This window comes from Rhodnius prolixus, unplaced genomic scaffold, assembly GCF_049639745.1.
Source record: "Rhodnius prolixus isolate KJV_2025 unplaced genomic scaffold, Rpr scaffold_6, whole genome shotgun sequence".
NCBI classification, from domain to species: Eukaryota; Metazoa; Arthropoda; class Insecta; order Hemiptera; family Reduviidae; genus Rhodnius; species Rhodnius prolixus.
Window position 1 is genome coordinate 13,682,041 of NW_027411634.1, and position 14,293 is coordinate 13,696,333.

General features: G+C 33.1%; 1 protein-coding gene across 2 annotated transcripts in view; it reads right to left on the reverse strand.

The window, feature by feature from the left end:
• LOC141461158 (arylsulfatase B-like) overlaps positions 1 to 13,633 on the reverse strand; it is a 52,877-nt gene extending 39,244 nt beyond the window's left edge. The window contains exons 1-2 of one of the 2 annotated variants that reach the window (XM_074141926.1): positions 13,216 to 13,633; positions 8,765 to 8,993 (exon numbers count right to left, since the gene is read on the reverse strand). In XM_074141926.1, the coding sequence (XP_073998027.1) occupies positions 8,765 to 8,875 (111 nt within the window). In that variant the 5' untranslated portion in view covers positions 8,876 to 8,993; positions 13,216 to 13,633. The remainder of the gene's footprint in view (positions 1 to 8,764; positions 8,994 to 13,215) is intronic. The other variant, XM_074141927.1, reaches the window with a different exon arrangement.
• Between the last annotated feature and the right edge of the window lie 660 nt (positions 13,634 to 14,293).

Consider the following 14,293-nt stretch of genomic DNA (forward strand, 5'->3'; position numbering starts at 1 on the left):
GCTGGTGCGTTGTCGTGATGGAAAAGGACTTTTTTGTGGGCCAATCGTGGGCGTTTTTCTTGCAGCTCGGTTTTCAAACAGTCCAATAACGATGAATAATATGCACCTGTAATAGTTTTACCCTTCACCAGATAGTCGATGAGGATTATTCCTTGCGAATCCCAAAAGACAGTCGCCATAATCTTTCCGGCCGAAGGAACGGTCTTCGCCTTTTTTTGGCGCAGATTCCCCCTTGGTAACCCATTGTTTAGATGGTTCTTTGGTCTCAGGAGTGTAGTGATGTATCCAGGTTTCATCCACAGTGACGAAACGGCGCTTAAAGTCCTGCGGATTCTTCTGGAACAGCTGCCAACCGTCCTTGCAACACTTCGCACGATTTCGGTTTTTGGGCAAGCGTGAGCAATCGCGGCACCCATCTTGCGGATAGCTTTGTCATGTCCAAATGTTGATGCAAAATATTATGTACCCGTTCATTCGAGATGCCCACAGCACTAGCAATCATCCATCACCATATCATGGATTTTATCAATGATTTCTGGAGTAGTAACCTCAACAGGGCGTCCAGAACGTTCAGTGTCACTTGTGCCCATATGGCCACTCCGAAAATTTTAAAAACCACTTATAAACTGTCCTAATCGAAGGTGCAGAGTCACCATAATGTTTATCAAGCTTCTCTTTAGTCTACTGAGGCGTTTTGCCTTTCATAAAGTAGTGTTTAATCAACACACGAAATTCTTTTTCGTCCATTTTTTGAAAATCACTCGACTTCCTCGATTCAAACGAATGCCAAACACAAAGAAATAGACCGATCTGGCTGAAACTTGGTGTGTGTTCTTCCAAGAGATGCTACTAACTAAACATAACCTCGATACGCGCCAGTGGTGCTATCTCTCTGACTTTGCACGGACTTTTCAAACGACCCTCGTAATTGGAACATTTTCCCCTGATAATTCTAAATTTTGACTGTTAGTTAAGATGGACTTCAGAGTCTAAAACTTGTTGTTTCCTGCTGGTTAATAAAATTTTACGCCATCAAATATTGAAAGTATCTAAACTACAATAATAATAATTTTTAAGAAAAATTAAGGGGTGATAATTTTTCATCAACCAGTTATTTTTCCCCACCAATAAAAACAGGTCAAACATTAACGCACTATTGGCTAATGAATGACAGGATTTGACAGGTTACAAACATCGACCCATAGCAAATCGTGAAGAATTTAGAAATAATAAAGAAAAAACAAAAATTGACATATCGTTAAATACATAAACAATAATATATATAAAAAAAATTGAATTACATAATTGCCGTGACCTTGTTCGTAAGAACATTGCTCCATGAGTGCGCCAGCTGGCTCACTGACCTTCATTACAGTTTTATTTCGATTAATTGTTATGTTATTGTGGAACTTAATCGATAATTCAGCACTTTTTTTTAAAAAAAAAGGAGTTAAAATTTAAGGAACAATTTAGTCTTGAATCATTGGTCCCTCATAAATGAATGTCTTAACAAATGTTCTCATTATCGACAAAAAGGTGAATTGGAAGACAGATTTTTCAACAAGAATTAGAATTTAGCTGCTTTCTGATTGAAAATATTAGTAAAAAATTGAACTTAAATTAGGAATAACAGTTTTAGACTGAAGGTTAGGTCATAAAAACAATTTGAAAAAGTATATTTTACTTTTCCACCCAGTCTAACCTTCTTGGTACCACAGAGGACAGGATAAACAGAACTTCTTCCATTTTTAGCTTAGCTATTTGCTTTCATTCTTGCCAACCCTTTACTAATGCCACGCAAATATCAGCTGATTGTATTCTTTATTATCTTCAAATTATATTTATTTTATTCTTTTGCATCTAATTATCTTTTAATTTCCAATATTCTAAATAACATTTCTTGCCGCAGTATTTTCTTTTAATAAAGAAATTTTATTTTAATAAAGGAAATTATATAATATTTTTTGCACCTGAACTGCTTCCTTTCCTTCCATTTTTTCTTCTTATTTTTATCCACTGCCTTTTGTATAGTTTGAAGTGTTTGAACAGTTTTTTCTGCTATCCCCAATTCGACTGTGGAAGTACAAGTATCTTCGCGGTCTTACTATTAGCCAGAATTTGTTTATTTTTTTTGAGGCACTGCGTTCTTCTTAGACTTGTCACCACTACTTCTTAATCGGCCTAAAGATGAGTTGTCTGAATCTGTTCTCTTGGTTATAGTATCCATCATGTGTTTACTTTAAAAACCCACTAAATTAATCTACTAATGAAAATAGTTCTTGGTATGAAACAATCAACTCTTTTGATATGGTTTTCTTTAGGAAAGCCATCTCCTGGGTTCATCAGTTAAAACTGATACCTTTTCAAGATATCCTCACATGTACTTCATATAAAGTCTTAAGTATTTGCGCCTTTAATGACAAGAAAATAATCTTTCTTTCTCATCACAAATCATCTTCTACAGATATCTTCAGTTTTAATTATTTAATTTCTCATACTCTCTACGGTCGACAATGTGATTGGAATATTTTTAAGAAGTGCAAAAAAAATTAAATACTTGACTTTACTAACACACGGACTTTAAGTCGACACTTTTGTGATTCTATGGAATCAGATAAAAGTGCTCGTACAAACAGTATTAATGTACAAATCATGAAAAAAAAGATTTAGAGCAATTGATTTTTTAGATAAGAAGGCGGTTTGTAGAAGAGGAACAGCAACTGAGAAACTTATAACTTCAGAAGATGTTACAGCGGCAAATTATAGACACGTAGACATTCGCGTGCCAACTAACTCATCCTCGACCTCATTCATCGTATCATTCCACTCTCAATTGAAGCCACAATCTTTGCGAATCAATCTCAGTGCGTTTTGAAACTCCAAAGAGAATCATCGTTCGTCATATCATCGCGATTCCTAATCTTGATCTGCACAAATCAATTCTTCTCACCTACCATATTGTCACTCATTTTAGTTTAAATATTTTGATGTAGCTAGATAATCTAATTTTTATTATTTAATGTTTTCTGTAAATAGTTACCTTTAACATGATTCTCTTTAACTAACTAAGTCTCTCCTTTTCTTGCTGCCTAATTATCTACCATTATTGTTGGTTCCACAATTTGCTGTCTAAAGATATCAGTACTGAATAGTCGATATAATCCGTTTTACAGACAATTAAGTCATTTAAACTTGGGAGGAACTTTACTTTACTTGTAATATTCATATTTAAAAACTGAGAATGGCTCAACTTCGTTTAAGTTACAAAAAAAAAAACGGTAAAGTATATTTCAATCGTCAAAGATTTGATTTTAATAGTGATAAGATGTGTCAACTGTGCTCGTTAAACGAACCTGATGACTAAGGAACGGATTTTTATGTATTTAAAAATGCCAAATATTTAATTAAAATATGCATGTATTTTCGTCAATTATGTGGAAAATATGTGATTTTCTTAAAATATTTTCTGGAATATTTAAGTAAAATGGACATTTTTTTTATGAAAATGGATTTTTTTTGGGGGGGGGGGCAAGTTATAATTATTTATACAAGAAAAGAACATTTTTACAATTTATAATAATTTATTAGGAATAAAATAATTTGTTTTTACAAGTTATAATGATTTATACAACAAAGAACATTTTTACTATTTATAAAAAGATGTGTTAAATTTTCAATTTTGAAAACTTCACTCTTCGAAATTGTTTGCAACCACATGAAATTTCAAATGTTGGAACGTAAAGTGACGTCGATCTGGGCGTAAGATGGACTTGTAACGACTAAAAGATCGTTCAACATCTACAGATATTATAGTTGCCTTGCTGAAAGAAGTTATCTCGTTGGTTGTAAAGGGTACACGATGTTCTGAGGTGACTTCTGTTCCACTGATAATATCAGAAATCTGGCAGATGGTCTCCCACACTTTGTTCTTGCTCAGTACTTCTACCAGTTTTGATCTGATCAGATCTCCCTTACTCCCAGGTATTTCTTCCACCTTTTCGATGACTTTTTTAACGTTGGACACGTTTTCTGTCAGTCGAACATTTTGGGACTCAAGTTGGGTAATGGCTTGTGCAAGAAATACGCAATTGTCAGAAATGAATGCAAGGTCGTTCCTTAAATTAGGTTTCTCGAATAAAGACTTGGCTGTATTTATCGCTACTGCTTCGTCTTCGAGATGTGAAAGGACATTCTTGATTTTATTGTAGTTTTCATAGTAATACTGAGCTGTTTACTGTTAATAATGTAATGCTGAGCAACCAGTTGTTTGTTTGAGGCCGATGTTCGTGGCATTTCACCCAAAAAAGAATACACTAAGTGACCGAACGAAATGAATTGGACACTTCAACGAACGAGCTGAAAGAACAGACAACGTCAGACAACTTCAAAGAACTAACAAGTGCCCGTCACTGTTTAGCAGCATTCTGTGTAAATTACAATCACCATTGTACCCACTTTGATTCACAGCCCTACAGTCTGTGGTTCGCAGTTGCTGTCAACCACCTCCCAATTATGAAAATATGCCCAAAATGAAAAATATGTACATATTTTGATTAAATATGTAGAAATATTTATTTATTTTAATCAAATATGTATAAATATGCGATAACATCCAAATATGTGAAATAAAAGTAGACTCAAACGGCTTAAAAAGTGTCAGTATGAATACTTCTAGTTGAAAAACGTCTGTAAATTGCCTAGAAAAAAATATGTAAATACATACGAATCCGTTCCCTACTGATGATATTGCTCATGCCATCGCAAGGTGTCCTACTCTTTCATCATATAGAGATCCACTTATTCAAAAATATTGTGGTGCTGTGGACAATTATAATGAAATTTTTATACGTCTTCTATCTTTTAAGGATCCAGATCATCTCAGTAAGTTGAAACAAAGTCTCTGTTTTCTGTCTAAATATTTTTAAATTTAGAACAGTTTTTTGTTACTATTTACAGTTTGTCTTAGTATCATTTTACTTATTTTTGTACTATTCTTACCTTTTTTATTTTTATTATTATTTTGATTTTGTTTTTTGTTACAATAAGTTATCTTAGATTTATTTATTGTTGAAATAGGAGGATTCGAATTTTTTGTTACTTAATAAGGTTATTGAAGTATTTTTTAATTTGTTTATTTTTTTGTTTTGTTGGTACTATTGTGTATTTTTGTTTATCTTTTGCCGCATGAGATTTTTATGTCAGAATTTAAAATTTTGGCATCCATTATTTTCTCTTTTTTTATTAATTATGTATTTGATTTACTTATTTATTTTTTGCATTTTTCGAGGTCCATCTCCAACTGTATATCTTATGGTTAAACCAGTTGTAAAAAATTAAATAAATAAATACATTTTTGTTGGTTCCGTCGATGGATTATAGTTAATTACCCCTTTAAACTTCGTCCTGAAATAATCTCTTGTGTCCGCAGAGTGCCAAATATCCCATACTGAACCTCGCGACTCAGCTACTCAGTCAGATGATGAGAACCTGTTTCATCTTACCCTTGGCAAAGTCTACACAGAGGTAACAAGTTAAATAGCCCCAATCCTGCGAACATGCATTTCTTATTCATAGAACACTGTATGGAGGCCTAGTCACCAGAATAGTCTGGTTTGTTCTTGAATTTTGGTTCTAAATTTATACTGATCGGGCATAATCCTTTGTATTATGGTACGGTGCTCTCGGTAATGCCAAAAAAAAGAATCCGTTAAAAAGGAGATCATCAAGAAAGAAGTGTTCGAAAGCTTTAAAAAAAATAATAAGGCAGTTATAAGAAAAGTCAGTCAAAGAATTTATGACGAATAAAAATCAAACTGTTCAACAATTCTCATCGTTGTAAATTGCATAATATGTTATGCACTTAGTGTAATAATTAAATTAAATATCTTATATTCTCGGACCGCTTCTCTATACTGTGTACACATCTGACCTACCAACTGACTCTGCACACACTGCTCTGCACTTAGATACTGCTATTCTCTCTTCTAACTCAGACCCCACTACAGCTACCTTTCATCTACAGTCTCATCTACACAAATTAGAACCCTGGGCCAAAAAGTGGAGAGTCAAATTCAATACTCAAAAGTGCGAACAGATAACTTTTACTCTGCGTCGTAATTCTTGTCCCTCTATAAGTTTCAACTTAATTCCTCTTCCTTCTGCTAATTTAGTTTGCTACCTTGGGTTGTACATCGACAAAAGATTAACGTGGAATCCGCACACTAAACTGAAAAGACTTGAACTCAACCGACGAAACAAATTACTGTTAAGACTAATTGGCAGACAGTCAAAGCTGCCACTGGAACATAAAAGACTAATATACAGCAGCGTACTCAAACCGATCTGGACTTACGGACTCGAACTTGGGGGGTTCAGCCAAACTTTCTAATTCACAAAAGATCCAGTCCTTCCAATCCAAAATACACCATCAGATTACTAATTCTCCATTTTATGTCTCGTAACTCCACCCTCCATAACGACCTCAAGATCTCAAACGTAACTGACGAATCTAAATCTAAATATAGAAAATTCTTTGACTCTCTTCCATTCTGTACCAATCCTCTTGTTCAAAATCTTGCCTCCAAAACGATTCCAGATCGTCTTCCAAGACGATTGAAACGCTGTTGGCCTCGTGACCAGCTTCAATAGTACAAGAAACTCCAGCGAGAGTGTTGCCGGTGGGCAGCTTCTCTCCTCAAGCTGATCCTGTCATGAAGTGTTCTTTTATCGTATTCACTTATTACATTTTAATCTTTGTAGATAGTGAATAGCAAATAAATTAAAAAAAAAATCTTATGTTGCAGTGACCGAATTCCTATTAACCTAAATATGATTCCTAAATTAAGAGGGACCTCCGTTGGTACCACTTATGTGTAAAATGCATGGCTCACTATCCACTAGTTCAAGCAAGCGGAGATCCTCACCATTTCATCGAGACGCCGAAGAAAAAGGCGTTAGGTGTTTTCCTTGGGCTAAGCCCTGCTGGAACTGTGTTATATTCCAGGAGATCGTCCAAAGGAAAGGCACCCAAAAACAGTAGTAGCATGAATAAAATATTTAATATTTATGAAGAATCAAATTAAGAGAAGAACCCAAGTGTTGATTTACATTGAATTTATTAATATTCTAAATACTAGCTTACATAATATAAACAGGATTAATCTTTTCTAAGAAATAAGGAAATACTTTATCTTCCAATCTTCATTAAATGTTCTATTTCTTTCAATACAAACTTTTTCTTTACAACCTTGGCCATTTTAGAGCAATAAAATCATTCACTGGTTTTGCTAGCAAATTAGTAAAACATTAAAATGAGTAAAAACCTATTGCTCAATGGTAAAGAAGTACTACAGCTCAAAAAAGTTTGACAGATCAATGCATCTTGTCCAAAAAAGTGCACACTAAAATGAAGGGAAGCTTTACAAATAAACGATATTCGCCTTATCATCGTTTTAAAATCAATATTCTTAGAAAACATGTTTGAAGTAAAAGTATGAAATGAACTTATAGCTAACTGAAATTCATTGGTACATTATTGGAAGGAGAAAAGAAAAAACAATTTAATGTACAAATAAAATCTAAAAGAGATAACAAAGATTTGTATCTTTGGATCTTACTTTATGCACTCAACTGAGAAAAAAAAATACTACAGTTATAGCAACAGATGCGGTGGTATAAAGCGTGGATTTGCAAGAGGAAGATCCCCAAATCTCACGTGTAGCTACTATTTATTTGATAGGAACATGTTAACAGTAAATTAACATTTGTGTTTCTAACCTCGTCCTGGAAAAATAGGCGATTACTTTTCTTAGCAGGCAAACTCAAATTGTATTCCCACCGAAAACGAGAACAAAATATTATCTCAAAATATCGTAAGGACTGACAAGAACAAGTAAAAAAAGTATAAAAGAAGAACAATATTTCATCGTTTTTGTACACACACTTCTTACTTTCAGTTATTAAAGAGGAAATTATGTATCTATAACTTTACTACACGAGGTGAATTTAAACAAAATTTACTTTGAACTTTTCAAGTTTATATGTTATTAATTCACTTAAACTTGGATTGTATTAGGAAATATTAAGTATGTGATGAAAGAAATTATTTTCACAAGAAATGGTAATTTTATTTCGAACAGTATTATTTATGAACTTATGCAATTGTTCTTAGCGAGTTGACTGCTTGTGAGCAATAGATGCCCACCTGGGAAATGATCCAATTAATGGACCCAAGTTTTGTACTCTCAGCAATTTTGAATGTTAATATAGAGGAGGCATTGTTTCAGACTGAAATCAATTACATATTTATAGACCTATACTTTTATTTGAAACAGTTTCCTTTGTCCTGTTATTTAGGGAAGCTCTGGGTTCCGCATTTCCATTTTCTGTGATGCACTGTTCTAACTCTTGTAAACCGTTTAAAAGAGATAAAAAAGTCTTGCTAAAATCGAATTTTAAAAAAAAAATCTTCAACGGGAGTACTTCTTCATTTGATGGATTATACACTTTTTTTCAAAATAGTTTCTTGGCTTTTATGTAAACCCCGTGATTATATATTACACATACACATTGATTTATTAACTTAACTTCAATAATATTTGTAGAAATGTTCGTTTTAGTGCAGTTACTAGAGATTGATCGGTTAGAATAGGCTTCCTAGCTAAAATTATATTGTTGGTAAGAATTAAATATGATTCAAATGTTCGGAGTTCGAATGTTCCACATGTTTGGCAAAAATTATAACCAAATTTATTATTGTACTTACCAAATCATCAGCAATGAAAATTACAATATGCGGCCTAATGGCTGCTGATATCCCGTAGATCGATGTAAGAACAATAATGCACAGATAAGACAGCATCCTCTGGCAGCCCATATCTGTTAGTAGCCCGGCAAGGACTGGCGGATTTTCACAAAGGTAGTAGCGCACGTTCTTCCCAACACCTCCAACCACCGCTTTAATCCTCCCCCCTCTATCGTCTTTGGTTCGTCGACTGAAAACATACCATCGCATTCATTAATAAAATTGTTGGGAATTTAATTTAATTAATTAAGTTCATTTTATTCTCTAATTTTCATTTTTCTAGAACTTTTATTTAACGTATCCATTATGGTGTATGTTCACCTTATTTATTTATAGTATTCTATTCCTCACTTTTTTTGGTGCCTGATTCATTTAAGTAAAAGAAATTATTGCCTTTTTTCTACCTTATTTATTTCTGCCAAGCATGCACTAACCCAAACAGTCACATCCAAAGAAACAATCTACAGTTATCTTTTGAGGTTATTTCTATTCAGCTACTATGAAAAAATAATAAGTACCACTATAAAATTGACATTAAGTCCTCTGAGTAATTGTTAATGTATCAGTGCAAGCCCTGAAGATGACCTAGTCCTAATGCTGAACTCAAAATAAAATAAAGCTGAAATTGGCGGTAACCATCATTATACTACCTTAGTTACAGTTTCATCCATGTCTACCGCTAGTATCGCGTCTTGTTGTCCTATTCAGATTAATTGGGTAGTATTCTTCTGTCAAAGGATTTGGATTTTTTACTTGGGTATTCATGTATTTTAATATTATCACTTTGTTTTGGTTAACTTTCAATAATTGTGCGAACATAATTAATTGTTATAGCATTAGTTACACTAATGGATGCAATAATTACTGCATCAATGAAATAAAATATCTGAAACAGTGACTAATTTATACTCAAATTTAAGTATATTTCTAAAATTGTGTACAGAGATTTCTTCAATTAAAAAAAAACAAATAATTTATTATGTTTTAATTTTGCTTACGAACCCTTTGCAAACTTTACCCTTAAATACGTTGAGTCCGGAATTACTGATGCTATTTAAAGGTTCTCTGGATGCATCGAATGCTACACTTCACTCACCAAGGCGGTACAAGGTCTGGAATTATTGTACATTGTTGAACGCTCTTCTTAGCAATGATATCTCGCTCAAAAATTATCTAGAGTTAATGTTCAACAGTTTCAAGGCAAATTCACCTACGGGTGATGAAGCTGAAGATGGTATGGAACGACTGAGTTACTAACATTGCAAAACTAGGTGAAGTATTATCGAGCTTTTAAGGAGTGGAATAAAACATGGCTGGAAATTTGGAAGATACGCCTAAAGCAAACGGCTATATCTGTGAGTACGACTTGTTTTCTGCCTGAATGGACAACCAACAATGTTAATACGCTTCACTCGTACATGAAGTTAGTTGCTAATTATCGGAAAGTGTTCTATCCTTCTGCTACAATGAGGAGCTTAAGCATTATCTGAACAATATTCTTTTTGTGATGTGTCACCATTACCAAGTGAAGGACACATCAAATCAGTTTGCTGAGTGGAAAAATGTGCAAATTGTAGGCTCTGAAATGATCTTCTAGATATGCCTGTGTTTCCTTGGCAGGAAAATGGAAATTCAGCTATGACCCTTGATTCCGCAACTCACTAAGACCCCCAATTATCGCAAAAAAAGAACAAAAAAATAGGGAATGAAGACACATTAATAAAGAAACATTAATGTAGCAATATTGGAAAGACAGTTTTCATTTTTATATGGTCAAGTGCAAGGGAAGCTATAACAAAAATCGTATTCTCTCGTGATAAAAGGAGAATCTAAAGTCATATTTCTGATTGAATTTGATGATATTTAAGTTTTATGACCCAATCATCTCAGCTTTTAGAGAACGATTTCAGTATAAACAAAAAAAAAAGAGAATTGTTTCAGACATTATGAATTCATTCCAGACGGTAAAGCTGTTTTCTCACTTCTACCTTGATCTAGAACAGGGGTCGGCAACCTTTTTCAGGCAGCGAGCCATTTTCAAAAAATAAATATATTTTTTAAGCGGGCCGTACAGTCAGATGTTTTGTAATGTAGTTGTAGGTTAAACAGGTATTTGTTTCAATCAAATATAAATATTATTTAAAACAATGACAAATAAAAATTAGTAATAATTAAAACAACTAGTAACAATAACATCGGAGAACAAATAAGCTGCAATTCTTAAAACAAAAACTTAATTTATTCAGATAAAAATAATATTAAAATTTAATGCGATTTTTGTTCTTATTCTTTTTTGCAGGGTTTAGTTTGAGAATCTGAAATCCTCAAAATGTTTTGCAAACACCGCCCCAATATGACACCGACAGATTACCATTTCTTCCGCACAGGGTAACTCATTCCCTTCGAGGTCGGCAACTTTACAATTTAGCTCTTTTCACCGATGCGAGAACTCTCATTCTTTAAATTAGTTCCAAGAATCTCACAGTGAAATGGTTAACTGGTGTCACCATGATTTACTATATTCTGAATATTAGCATTAACTTTAATATATTCAATTTACGTAAAGAGAAGAAGCAAATTTCAATAAAAAGGGAAGGTTACTTTTTGAAGGTTTGTTTGTTTTAGTTATTTATCCTAAAATTGTAAATGCTAACTGAATAATCCAAACTTTTATAAAACCTCTAATTAAACAAAAAAAATCTAGTTAATTTCTTCATTTTTTCTAAAAATTACTTAAATAAATTTTATGCCAATTAAAATGAAAAGCTAAAAACATTACAATTTCATAACACTGAATAAGTCGTGAGTCAATTACATTAAATAAGATTTTCTTCCTGACAAACTAATTTATAATTTTTGACAAATTAATGGTAACTAACTTTATAATTAATAATAACTTATCTTTATATTATTTTGTAATTATTACTCAATTAGGGAGAAGTTTTATTCGGACAGTCACAGAAAGTGCAGGACCCATATGTGTGAACAGTTCCATCATCCGTTCCTCTCTAACTACAAATATATACATTTTAAAGAGATGTTGCAAAGCACTAATCCGGTTGTATAACACTTCGCTCCTATTTCTATTTACATTCATCTGTAATTTTGTAACCATTTGTCCGTACTAATGTTAATATTATCTTAGGGTGGATTTTTCCGAAGTTAATACTACTCAGGTATGAAGAAGTATTGAGATTGATTCGTCTTTTCCAGTACCCGTTTTTACCTGAAATATTCGTTGTTAGGCTCCCTCAGTATGAAAGTGTGATCTGTATTTTTTATGGTGAAGTTCGGTGTGTGATCGCATAACTTCCAAAAGTAAACATTGGAGGAAATTCAAATTTGATAACCGGTTTAGATATCACCTAAAACATTGCTGCAACAACAGTAACTGCCCTAAATTCCATCATTACTTTTTTTTTTTGGGCCAAAAGCAAATAGTTTCTGTCATTAAATAGGTTCAACTCTCTGAAACTGAATATGAGCTGACTCTCCTCTAAAGAGTGTCCCCTGTGTATGCCATTATTTTAAAGAAGACGCAGGACATCAGTGCCGCAAATTTGGCAGAGAAAATGAAAAGTCCATGCATCTATTCGGGAACTGCCCAAACAATATTCTGCTTATGTCAAATAGGCATTGCAGGCAATAATGAACTCCATCACGAAGATTCTTATAGACTTCAACTAAACCTGCTTCGAGAAAAGTATATGCTGTGGATGACAATGGTTATGCGAAGTACACGCTACCTATAGTGCCACAAAAATACATCCTCGATGTCACACAACGATTTCAAACTAACGAAACAAAGCAATGAAACATTGTAGACAGTGGAAAGTGCAGCTTTTTTTTTTTGCTAAATGATTAACTGTCTCGCCCAGAGGTACAGATAAATAGTTTGGCGAATGCAATCGAGAGGTAAATCGCCTGTGGTTTGTGGCTAAGTAAATAATCGCTGGAACGTCACTGGATTCTTTCGACGAGGTCGATCTAGACTGTAGTATATTATTAAAATTGATGGAGGTGATCATTATCGACTCTCTAGCCATAATCAGTCAGTACACGTGTAACTAAGAAAACTATTTCTGAATTTATAAAAAAAGAAAAACTTAAATTTTGCATATACCTAATAGTTCAACTAGTTTTTTAGTTATTTGAAATTATCTTGTGGTAGATGAGTACATTATGTGCCCAAAAATTCAATTTAGCCGAGTTTCCTCATTAATATACGTAATTGTTTACAATCGTAATTTACATTAAATACAGACTATTGGTTAAAAGTTCTACAAATTTTGGAGGAGAATGCTTTACAGTGTTCCGATAAAGTTAATCAGATTAAACGAGTACTGTTTCGTAATTATAATATAACAAACATTTGCATTTGAAAACGAACACATTACAAAGATTTAATTTACCTTTTTTTTGAAATCAGTAATTAGTAATGTTTTTCTGGTGCAACTTTTCACATAATCTGCAGGTCTTTCAGTAACCAAATTTAATTCATGTGTAGCAATAAAAATATAAAGTTTTCGAACTAATAGGTTAATTAGAAGAACACCTTACATATCTGTCTTTATAGAAATGAAAACAACATGACTAAGAGGTATAATGACGTTTCTATAAATATTTAAACAAAACACAAAATAAAGTCACATTAACCCCCCAAAAACCACACAATTTACTCAGACAATTATTATTTTAAAAAAGACACATCATCGCACACAAGTACAAATAGACTGAGGAGGGGATTGTATTTAAGATCAGGTGGGTTTATTAGGGATATTGTGGAAGGTTTGATATAATGTGTTAGTATTTCTTATTCAATATATAACTGACTAGGGCAATAAGTGTAGCTGGGCGCGTGTGAATGCAGTTACTATAAAAAGATTAGTAGAATTGAGCAAACGTAAATAGTACAGTCTGGGGATCTAGGTGTTTAGAATCAGTATTCCCCGTTGTCCTAGGTTTTTCTCATTTGTTTATCACTAATAAGGGAAGGTAATGAATTCGTGTAGGATTGCAATTCTGAGTTCATTACGTGTGTATTATGTGAAGCCATTGTAACTCAAAAACGAGGAAGAAAACTCAAATTTCACATTTAGAATGAGCTGACAATACATCATGCCACAATCAGAAGACTTTACACAATCCATATTTTATTTTTTGGCAGGGATTTTCTCAAAAATGGCTTTTATGAACTTAGTGTAGCAGTTTCACGTTTGTAGATATAATGTTCAAACATTTTTTTTAAAAGAAAAATTCAATCAAGAGTTCTTCTTGAAGAGGGGACTGGTTATTTAGGCATCATCTAAAAAGCCATTACAATTGATTATTATACCTTACCACCTATTTTAATAATTATAATAATAATCTAATGAGAGACTATATGCTAAAATTTGAAAAAAATTCTAATGAATGGAATTAGAATTTACCAATTTAGATTGTATAAACTAACCAACACTACAAACTGCTCGCCAGACTACTTGACAAACG